This window comes from Neopelma chrysocephalum, unplaced genomic scaffold (genome assembly GCF_003984885.1).
Source record: "Neopelma chrysocephalum unplaced genomic scaffold, ASM398488v2 Primary Assembly neopelma1_26, whole genome shotgun sequence".
In the NCBI taxonomy this organism is placed as follows: domain Eukaryota; kingdom Metazoa; phylum Chordata; class Aves; order Passeriformes; family Pipridae; genus Neopelma; species Neopelma chrysocephalum.
The window spans coordinates 14,208,985-14,221,201 of record NW_020897695.1 but is presented as its reverse complement, the minus strand read 5'-3'; the positions used below and the strand labels follow the sequence as shown (position 1 = coordinate 14,221,201).

At 41.7% G+C, this 12,217-nt stretch overlaps 1 protein-coding gene across 2 annotated transcripts in view; it reads right to left on the bottom strand.

Annotated features, from left to right (window-relative positions):
- BBS9 (Bardet-Biedl syndrome 9) overlaps positions 1-12,217 on the bottom strand; it is a 289,338-nt gene that overhangs the window by 112,545 nt on the left and 164,576 nt on the right. Inside the window, exon 22 of one of the 2 annotated variants that reach the window (XM_027675657.1) lies at positions 6,291-6,401. The exons of the other annotated variant lie outside the window; for it this stretch is intronic. Within the exon in view, the coding sequence (XP_027531458.1) occupies positions 6,291-6,401 (111 nt within the window). The remainder of the gene's footprint in view (positions 1-6,290; positions 6,402-12,217) is intronic. 2 annotated transcript variants of the gene reach the window in all.

Genomic DNA, 12,217 nt, shown 5'->3' with positions numbered 1-12,217 from the left:
CCGCCCGCCGCCGCGGCTGAAACAGCCACATGGATCGGCGCCGCCGCTGCCCACACCACCCCAGCCACACCGTCGGACCCCCGCTTTGGCTGTCTGCCTAGCAGAAAGCCCCGCAGCTCCACGCCGCCTGTCGCTGCTGTACGCGTTCACCGCCGCATCCACCGGCCCCGCGCCTGCCCAGAAGCCGCGCGAGACCGGGGGAGCCCTGCGCGATCGCGTCCGCAGTTCCCGCACCCCCACCTCGCCTAGCGAGCCCCGCGCCGCCACCGCCGCCACGACCGCCCGCGCCGAGGAGAAACCGCCGCCACCCGAGCCGAGCCCCGAGCCCGCCAGCACCGCGAGAGGACCCCGCGCCAGCCGCCGCCGCCACCAGAGCCACGAGAAGCCCCACTGCTGCAGCCGCTGCTTGAGCACGCCGCGCACCGAGCCGCTGAGCCCCGCCGCCGCTGTTTGCAGCCACCGCCACAGAACCGGGAGTAGCCAGCCAACACACAAAGAACTTCCAACCACGCGCATCCAAAGCGCCGAGAAAAGGTAAAATGAGGAATTTTTTTCCCACCGCAATTTCAAAAGACACAGATACACTACACACAGCCCACGAACAGACAACGCAAGAGCATAACACCCACAAGCACCCCCCAATAATACTGCTAGCAGCAGCCACCCAACTTTTAGGCGTAGGGACACAAACGCCCAAAGTCTGGCAGGGGGGGGAATGGGAGATGTTCGTAAATTGAGCGCTGAGTCAGAAGCCGAGAGCCAGAGGCACACGGGCCGTTGGGAGGGGACGGAGCCTGTAATGCGAGATCCCCACTCATGGGATCATCGCAGAGGGCTCAGTTACGGCGACCGGGGGGGTAAGCCAGCAGATTTGCCTCCCCGTCCCGCGGATGACTGCCGGCCGCGTGGTACCTCATGGGCGTCGCCATCTTGCCCATCAAGTGGCCCGGGTACTGAACTGTCTCTTCCGGTCCCTGAGCCGCCCCGCCCCACCCATAGGTGCGAAGGGGGAGGTAGCCCCACCCCCTCGCCGCCTCCGACACCCGCCCACACCCTCCCACCGGGAACCGAGGCTGCCGCAGCCACGGGGAGGGGGGGATGGGGGGAAAAGGAGGAGGGACTCTCAGTAGTTCCGTCGGGAAGGAGCGAAAAGGCAAACAGGGGAAAGTCAGATAACAGGTGGAAACAAAACAGGGATAAGGCGATTCGACTGGGTAGCCTGAAGGTTAACCGGGCATACTCAAATGAATTTAGCCAAAGCCACACCCCTCAGTCTGAGCTCCTACATGGAGCTGCTCGGAGGCTGAGGCATTTGGTAAGAGATAGTGGCATATCCTTAAATAATGCCTGCCGGTATTCGGAGGCATTGAATTCCATCCATTTTTCCACCTCACATGACACAGAACATGTGCACTGCTTATCTGACTTTCGGGAGAACTGTGCCAAACACATAGCAAACACCCCAACTGATATAACAGTAAATCCATTGACTGGAGAAGGAAGACACAGCACAGCAGGTGCCCAATTAAATCACTCCCGAGAAAAATACAAAGTGACAATCAAACAGGTGCTGAGAGCCATGAGAAGGCTTCTCACCTCAGACCAAAACAGCAATCTGCCCAGCACAAAAGTGTTACAAAGTTGTGCTGAGCCAAACCCACAACATTTAAATTGGCTGCGGACTGCTTTACACAAGCAAATTGAATACAATGAAGCCAGAAAGATGCTGTATAAGCAATTGGCTTCTGATAAGGTGAACACAAGCTGTGAAAAAGCTTTGCAAACCCTCTCTGGAGGGGTTGACTACGGCACTGCTGAGCTGGTTCAACCTTACCGAGGATTTGGCTCTGAGCAGCACCGGTCTGTCTCTCTAGCTGTGGCCCTAAAAGCCCAGCTAGGAATACGAGAAGAGGTCAGACTTAGAGCAAGTGGTGTCAGATGCAGTAGCACTGACCGCTTTCAAGGAGATTATATCTGGAGACCCCTTTACAGCAATGCCCCAAAATACTCTAATGGCAAGGAATGGGCTGGGTTGTATCCAGGGTGCCAAGGGCGAAACAGATGCCTTGCTGCCAGCATCGCCCTGTTTGTTGCCGTGCTGTTTGCCACCCTCTGTGCCACCGGCTTTCATGTGCCAGAGAGGAAGCAGCTCGAAGCAGGCCCCAAGGTGGCAACAAACAGCCCAGACAATGCCCCTATATACTGCACACCCAAGAAAGGTGACAGGTGGAGAATGCTGCCAAACTATAGAGCAGTAAGTGCAGTCATAAAGCATGTAGGAGCACCGCAGCATGGACTGCCTTCACCTGATGTGCTCCCAACGAGTTGGCCGCTATTGGTAACTGATTCAAAGACTTGTTCCTCTACCACCTTCCTACACCCTGAGGATGTGCCAAGGCTAATCTTTCCCATCATGGCCTCGAAAAATGCACGGCCCATGCAAGGATATTACTGGGCTGTCTCTCCTCAGGGGATGCAAAATAGCCCGACAAGGTATCAAACAACCACGATACATCCTTATACAGGTAATATTCCAATGAGCATGGCCACAGGAAATGAACTGCCATTTACTCTTACTGCTCTAATCAAAAATGTCCAAGATGCAGGGTTACAGCTTGCAGCGGAGAAAATTCAGCAACCATTACCCTGGACTTTCCTTGGACAGGAATTCGTGCAGCAAAAGAATTCTCCACAGCTGCTGCAGCTCGAGGTAAAAAACACTTTATATTTACACGAATTGCAGGAGCATCAAGGGGCTGTTACATGGCTGAGGGCCATTTTACACATAACCTCAGAGGAGCTACACCCTCTGCTCCAGCTGCCAAAGGGAGACTCCAGTCCAATGTCTAACAGGCTTCTGATACCAGAAGCCAAAAGAGTGTTAGGCATTCGTACCAAGGCAATAGAGAGAGGGATAGGCAGAAGGAGAAATCCTGAACTGCAAATCTGCCTAGCCCTCATTCCCAGTAGGTATCAACTATTAGCAGCCTTGTTACTGTGGGATCAGACTGAAAAAGACCCACTGCAACTTCTAAAGTGGCTAATTTTGCCCCATGTACCATCTAACACTGTGTGGACTGTTAATGAGATGTATGCAAAGCTTGTCATTCAAGGCAGAGAAAGACTGCAGGAACTGGAAGGAGAGGACCCTGCCACTGCCATCATCTACATGCCAGCTACGAAGGACAATTTGGATAGGATGCCAGCTGAGGACACAGGGTTCCAAGCTGCCTTAGCAAGCTTTCATGGTAAAACTTTCATGCATCTCTCAAAACACAGGTTGTGGGCAAAGATCACTAATCTACCTTCGAAAGCCACGACCAGATGCCAACACGGACCAGTGAAAGGCTTCAGGGCCTTCACACCTGCATCTGGAAACAGCATAAAAGGCTGTAATAACTCAGGTAAAATCCTGCTACAAAACAAGGGAAGGACAGACGCAGACCACGAACCACAGTTGAGCAAGTTCTGGAAATGACCTCGTCCATATTGCCTTGGGAAAGTTCACTAAGCGATCTTTTGATGTTGTAACTGATTATGTTATATTGGAAGTTAATACCCCATCTTGAAGGTTTGTTTATTTGAGATATCGTTAGTTTTACCTGTTAACTGAAATGCGTTCTAATTGGTTTCTTGTGAATCATATGAGGTTTGGATTTTCATACAATGCATACAAGGTAACACAACGACAAGTAAGGGCCAATGACTGACACAGAATTAAGAGACTGACTAAATAACAACGTTTAACATCATATCTAAGGTCTTGAGGCAAGCGAAATTGTCTAGTTAATTTTTCCATCAGAACGCAAGTTCCTTAAACAGACAATTCAAATAACATTCAATTAGCTCAAGACTTCATCATGTCATGCCCAAATTGTCAAAAAAAAATCACAACAATGCCATCTCAGAATGCGTTAACTGCACATGGTTAATTGCAAATGAGATTGAGCAAACAGGTATCACACACATCTCTGAACTGGACATATTATAATATGTACATGTAACAGTAGGTATATACCCACACTACGTAACCTCCACAACACCCACTGCAGAAAAGGCCAAAAGTGTGAGACACTTTGGCTTAGTTGCCCAGCAACTCTTGGTCCATAATATTCACAGTAAAGCAGCTATACCTCCTATCAAATAGGAAAATTCTCATGTCACAAGTATTCCACACTCACTCGTTACACAGGTAATTATACAAAGAGCACACAACACAACAAAACAGTGTCAACTAAACAAAAAAGGGGGGAGAGAATCTGTATAGCTAAAACAATATCTGTGAAAATCCATGTATGTATTAATTTTCAAATTGTGACAAGCTGGAAACATGTGAGTATGAAAGGTAATACAAACCCCAGGCTAGTGTACCTCTCCCAAAACATCGGTCATGGTAAGGGATTTGGTATCTGGGCAGTGGACGGAACCACTAAATCTGATTTGGGAGAGAGGCTACGCTGGTGAGTCTGAAGAAAAAGAGTTAAAATGAACCCCTTCCAGGTCTGTTACACCCCACAAGGTACAAAATCACATCAGCAAGAACCAGAGTAATGCAGAAGTGTAAGAAAATTATGTTAATGTTTAAGGTTTACATTAAGGACAACCAGTGTGGCAAAAAACAGTTTATAAAAACCCATGAATGTGTGTATGATGCGTGAGATGATGGCCATCAAAGCGAATGAGAGAATGAATGGACAAGAGTGTTGTATGTCTGAACAAATATTGAAACACTAAACACCTCACAAATAACAATACCTCCGCCACAGGGTCATTTAAGAGAATTTAGTTCTGCTAAGCTTAGCCTGTTTCTTAATAAAGTTGTACTCCCCAGTTATTTAAAACCCTCAGGTTAATAAAGCTTATAAGTTTGCACGGTTAGGCCAGGGCCTATAGATGAATAAAGTTACTTCTCCAAGTTGCACTACCCTTTAGAAATATAAGAGAGTTTTAAAAGGTTCACAATAGGACTATAAGAGGCCGAGGCAAGCAGTATGCTGGATCATTGCAAGCTTTGGTAGTTTATAATGTACTGTTTTAATTGTTTGCACTGTTGTTTTTGTAATGTTTTCGTGACCTTCTTATACAATTAGGAGGGGGGAGATGTAGGGAACATGTCCCAAGGTGCAACAGGAAGGCACCAAAGCTAGGGGACATGCGCAGAGACAGACACTCCTATTGGTTAAGAGTCACGTGGGATCAGGGTATAAAAGAGCGCGCGTTGTTTGAATAAAGCTCTTTGTTTACCATCTCACAGGGAGCGTACCATGTTTTCTTTATTATATAAAGGCCAGCGGCCACATGCCGCAACAGATAACCTTCTTCCCTGCCCACTATTTGCTAATGTAAATTCTGCTATTGCAATTAACCATCATATACTATATATTCCAATTCCCTGTCTGTCTGTGCAACATTTAGCTGAGCAAACATGCAACTGAATGCATTTTAAACACTCGATTAACTGGGTTTTGCAGCTGTATAAGGACGTTCTGACTATCGTTTGTTGCAGCCTCTAAGCCGCTTTTCTTAACTTCAACACCCATCTATAATGAACACTTCTGGTTTACAAACAACATTCAAACACTCTTAAACATTACAGGACAAAATCAGACAAGGAATGGGGGAAAGAGGAGTGAAGGTACAACTTAGTAAGCAAAAGGTGAAATTGCTGTTGTCACAGCCCGAGAACTTACCAGGCACTTTATTAAACTGCAATGCACTACTTTACAGCGTTGCTTTTAAAATATGTTAACACTATATCACAGTTCCCAGCAGCATGAAGTCTTTCCAGAAAATATGTCATCACTGTATGCAGCATATTTTATAGCCAGTATAATTTCATTTTATTAGATCCAATAATATTTTTCTGAAATTCTAGGAAGTCTCCCCACAAAAGATAAGTAATGACCGTGTTTTAATCAGCTGGCACAAAGTGTAACCACCATACTGCAAGAAAAAGAAGGCTTTATTACATCAAAATGTCCTCAGTTTCATTTTGCCTCTGTGGAAGAGGTCACAAATAAAACCTGTGAGAATCTCATTCAAATATTATGTAGCACAAAACCTTTCAACTGCAAAGTTATTTAATTCCAAGACTGATCTCTACAGTTGAACCATTCTTGACAGAAGAAGTTGAATAAGCTCAGAATCCTACATATTGTACTAGCAAGAAAAATTGAAAAATATGGCAACAAAGCCTGAAACACATGCCATTTGTTTCATATGTCCAGAAATATTCTGAAAAGATGAGCTGTACACTTCTAAGTGAAATAACATAATTTTCCTTTTCTTACCATGCTTGGATTTCTGCTTTGTGATCTGCCCATGACTGGAAAACACTGCTGTGGAGCCCAGTATAACGGTTCTTTCCTCTAAATCAGACTCTGGGATTGTAGCACAGCCACCTAGTTGAAAATGGAAGAAACTTGATGTTGTGTTTATGTAACAAAACAAATTCACTGGTGCATAATTGAGGAAAAGAGGTGATAAATTAGCTGACAGGAACATATAAAACTAAAATAGTCTTTACTTTCACTTCACAGAAACATTTGTTAAAGAAAACTATTACCATTGTTTAGAAGGTTGATTATGTCTTAATGACTTCTTGCTACTACTTATGTCACCTTGAAAAAAGTTTGAATGTATTTAGACCACAGAATATGTAAAACTGGTTCCACACAAAACATGGAAAATATTTTGTGTTAAAGATCACATTACTGAGAGCTATTTTTGTAATAAAAATAATTAAGTGTGAATGAAATAACTTCACAAAATCAACAAACCTTATGAAGATTGTTAGCATACCACAGAGAATGACATGATTTTTTTTTTGGATGGGCTATTAAATACAGTATTTTTATTACCTAGTGCTAGAGATATGGAAACACAGCGACACTATCAGTGTCCAGTAACACACTGCACTGGTAATGATTTTAGAATGTATGGCATAATAGATTCTTTGTATTTTTCAATACTGCTTTACGAGAAGTTCATTAGACAACACAATTACTTACAGCTCTCTTCAAACATGTTTAAATGCCTATGTTTAAAATATGAAGAGACGGATAAACTAGTAGCAGTATGTCCTAGTTAGAACGGCTGGGACCGATTTCACCGCTGGATGGGTGCAGCCCAGGACTGTGTATTCTATAGCCTTCCATGCCATTCCCCAGAAACTGTTATCAGTAGAGGCCTGCGAGATGGGGGGATGTTCCTGTCGTCATACCCTTTTATGGAATTTCCCCTCTGAGGGAAGGACTGAGCATCTCATACCCTTTTATGGAATTCCCCGTTCTGAGGGAGGGACTGAGCATTCCCGCCTGAACTGGGGAATATATAAACTGGGCATTTCAGAACCTTTTTACCTCTCGTGGGATCCAGAGGAAGACTGCAGATCACCGCTCTCAACCAGACTGCAGCTTACTGCTCTCAACCAGACTGAGACCACCACCCTCGACTGGACTGCAATCACCACTTTCTGACCAGACTGCAGCAGCTCTCCCACCAGCAGGTTTTTCCCCTCTCCCTTTACTTTGGACTCGGGGGGGGGGGCAAGGAACACCACTTTTGTTCATACCCCAGGGTGCTGGGTTATACATTTGGGTTTTGCGGGTTAAAACTACTTGTCTGTCTGTATAATTGTATTTATTGTATTATTTTAATAAATTTTTATTCTGACTTATAATCTCTCTTTTGAGTTGAGTTCATTTCCCCTGCTGGTTAACTTTTAAACCAGCACACAGTATCAGCTGAAGATAGTTGCAATGGCTTGCAGCAGAATAGGTTGATATGAATTTATTTCAGAACAGCTGTGGTCAGTACATTGGAGGATGCGTCACTATTCCACAGGAAAACATGGCCTTGCAGTAATTGCATTGCCAACAATACAATACACAGCTGAGCTGCATCTCTTTCTCACAGCCCTCCCAGGATCACCACTAGCAAGCAAACAAATCCATGTACTTATCTATTGTGTTCTGAAAGCACGTGTTTATAAGCAGCACATCAACTCCCAATGGAGCACACAGACTTTTCACCTTTATGTCAGAGTTGTTCTATTTTGAAAAGACATGTTCTACTCCAGGCCCCATAAGCAGTGCATCCAATTTGAAGGAACACAGGCTGTTCTCTCTTTACAAACTAAATGAGTAAAACAGTTAAAAATGAGGATGCAGTCCCAAGGAGGAGAGTTGCATTTTCCCCAGCAGTTTCAGAAGCACTGGCAAACCAATGCCTGATGTCCTGCAGATATGTACCACCCTGTCTAGCCAGGGTAAAGCGGCTAGACATTTACCCTAGCTCCAGTGAATCCTGTGAAAACACTCATTACTACCAGATGAGGAACTAACACAGCATCTTTTGCTCCTAAGGAAGAGGAAAGACACAACCATATGCAAATACACTCTGAGAGAAAGTATAAGATGCATCACAGGGGTTATGTTCGATTTATAGCAAGCAAATTTTTTCACTAAGAAAGGAATATTAAGAGTGACTGTGTCAGCAATGTGCAGACTTATGACCCATGACAGCTTCGAATATTTAGGATACCTGCTATGAAAATGAAAGAGAAAATGGGAAATTAGAAAAACCTCTTCATATTAAAATACTGTAACACCGGGATAATGTCCGACGTTGCATTAAATATAAATGTACCTACAGGCTAAATGGAAATAAATATCAATAAACTAATACTTCTGTTCCCATTTGAAAATTGTGACTAAAATGTAAACTGTGAGATTTGAGGAAACTGAAACCAGTGCTTTAAATGTCAATTTAGATATTTTTTTATTCTTACTGTTCAGATAAAACCTACCCTATTAAACAGAGGATCTGTAAACAGAGGATACAAAATTAAGAGTTCTTTTGAGCAAGAAAACTTAAGAATGGCATCATACATTTTAAAAGGTTTTATAACACTTTGTATCAGCATGAGTGAAAACTCACCAAGTCAATTAGTATCTATTGAATTTCTACATGACAATAAAAGAACTTTTATAACATTCATTCTAACAACCTGAAATTCAGTAGCTTACATAGCCTTGAGAATTGATGGCTTTTGGTGCCAAAATATTTCATTAGTCATCAATGCTGACAGTAACTGAATAAGAGTTGGAAAAGGTCTACTTGCCCTTAGCTACAACACACTACTTGCAGAAAGGAAGCAGGACTTCCTGCTCTTGATTTTGATGTGAGAGATTTATTGAGATCTACTTGTCATGATACTATTAGAAGTTATTACAATTAAAAGCAAAATTAACTTCTTCCACTATTTTATTTACTTGAGAATAGTGAGGACTGAAATGTTGCCAGTGACAGACTATTTTATATAAAAAGAAAACGTAGACAGAAAACACAGAGCAATACTATCAGCATCAATATTAAGAATAGTAATTATGTGTTGCTTCTGCAAGGATACTAATAACTGTTTCCTATGAACTATTTTTAAAATACTATTGTTTCATAAGGGCATTCCATGTGCTAAAAGCACTGTTCTCAGTGGGGTAGAATTTCACCAGGACTCTTGTGACAATAATTATTTAAATGAGTGATCAGACAGGAAACAATATAATAGTAATATTTTTACTTTTTTTGAGAAAATGAGGCTTACAGGATCAAGGTCTTTGTGCCCCCTCATTTCTACCTTGCTCTTCTACTACCAGTATTACCTTCTAAATGAAGGAACTACTCAAATTTGCTAAATGTATGTTCCTTAACTTGTTCAGATGCCTAGGGCTAGGTAGGATGACCAGACCCTCATTTACACATCAACCTTCCTCAAGTGCTATCCACGTCTTCCAGTGGAACTAATGGCAAATTCCATTTTCTTCCTCTTCCAACAGGCACAGGTACAGTTCCTCAAGACAACAATCAGTACCCTTGACAATATGCTCTGATTCCACACAGGAAGAAAGAAGTGGAGCTCACAGAGACAACTGTCACAGTGAAGGAAGCGAAACATTCAAAGTAAATTGTAAACTTTCACTAGACTGAAAAAGAAACTGGATAAGGCACAAATATACACTACTGAATATAATATTTTAACAATGGTAGGCCAGTATTTTGTGCTTCCAAAACATTCTACAATTCAGAAGGGCAGCTATCTGAAAAAAAAAAATCCCAAAACCAAACCAAAAAAAAAAAAAAAAGAAACCAAACCAAAAAAAAACAAAACCAACCAACCAAACAAAACGAAAGACCCACAATCCTTTTCTGCTAGGACTATAAGTTTTTTAATTTCAAATTTCAGAGGTATCTGCTCTGACTTCTCTGGTCAGAACTTCTACTTTAAGTTTAAAAAACTCTTTGAATTTTTGTGTTCATTTCAATAAGTATTTACTGAATGTCCATTTTAGCAAGCATTTTAAGTTTTTATGCACCTGGAACACTAAAAGAAATCACAGCAGAAAAATAACTCACATTCATTCATAATTACCTGAATGGTACAAATCTGAACAGTGAAATATTTAAGGAAAAAGAGGGAAAAGAGGCAGGAATAGTAGTACATAAATCTACACACTGGAAACTATTCAAGTTGAGAAGTCCTCCAGATGTCAGTCTGTAAACAGTGCCTCATAAATGAATTTCCCCACTAATTGTTGGCAGGAATAACATCTAGAATATGTTATTACATTTGACCCACTCTTTCCCCCTTTACAGTGTAGCTAAATTCTTGTCTGACATCACAGATGTTTTATCAGTTGTGATAAACCCAAGAAAGCAAGCTTTTGTCAGCAAAACTGTTTGATAGGGTACAAAACACATAAAATTACACTCAAGCTAATTGTGAACTTTGTTCACCAAAGGAAATGAGACTTCTCATGCTTATTTTCACTACATCTGTTTTTGTAACACATTTGGTTCTTAAGTTGGAAAAAGATACCCACACCCAAAGGAAACATAAACATATAACACATATTGAACAAAAATTAGGTACTGACAGTTTTCTTACAGGTTCATATCACCATGTTTTCACACATTTTATTGTGGCTCTAAAAGTGGAAAAACAGGAAAACAGAAGTGGTATACATCTAAAAAAATTAAAAGGTACTTTGAGGTAAAGAGTATTTGAGTTTCCTCTTTCTCTTACCCTCAGTCACAACCTAAACTATGCATAAAGTTTCCATTTTCCTCTGAAATTAAGTATTAAAAGAGTCCACAGAAAGAAGAAAAAAGCTTCCTGAGCAGCCCTTGGCAGCAAAACAGTCCAAATGTGAGCAGAAGCCTTGTAAATAATAGATTTTGCATCCATATGTATACCATTATACAATGGAGATAATCTAAACAGCAAAATTATTTCACAGAGATTCCAAAAAACCATATTCAAAACCACGTTCACTTTGGTTTTCTTGTGCTGTCAACCATTTTAGGAAAGTGTATACTAAAAATGCAGTCTACAACATTAGAGATTATTCTCTCTGAAAGAGCTAATCAATTACTTGTACTGATTCTACTAGCTACATTTATTCAAGTCCTGTAAATTTTATAAGAAAAGAAAGGAAGGAAGGGAAAAAGGGAGAAAGAAAGACAGGAAGAAAGGGAGAGAGAAAGAGAGAAAAAAGAGAGAGAAAGAGAGAAAAAGAGAGAGAAAGAGAGAAAAAGAGGGAGAAAGAGAGAAAGAAAGAAGTCAGAAGAGACAAGGGAGAGAGAAAGAGACAGAGAAAAAGAAGGATTTTTTTTTTCTCCTAAGTGGGTGTCTGACAAACACAGTTAGAATTCACAGTAGAAAACAGTCCAAGTTGAGTTCAGATATTCACTAGCAAAACATAGAGTCACTGATTAATCAGTTATAGATTTTAGAACATAGCACCTAAATCTAACAGTGTGGATACAATCGTGCAGTCACACAATTCCATTGTTTTGGGTCTGATTTGACATAACCAAATTCATCAAAATGATGGAAAATATTTCTGTATTACATTCCATGAGAATAATAAATTAGGGGAAAAAATCATACCAACAGAATATGCAGTCCAAGATCATTGAAAATTACCAAAACATACTTTCAATGGGAGCACACAGACATACCAGACTGTTGTTCTGATTTACTCATGTTTTACTGAAATGTTTTTCAACAAAACTTCCAGTTCTTAAATTCCATAGCTTGTCCTGTAATAAGTTGTCACTATTTGCACCTAGAGCTATGCAGAGATAATTTGCTCCAATTGTGTGGCTTCTGTTTGAGCTCATAGCCCATTCAAATATTTTGAGCACACCTGAGTTC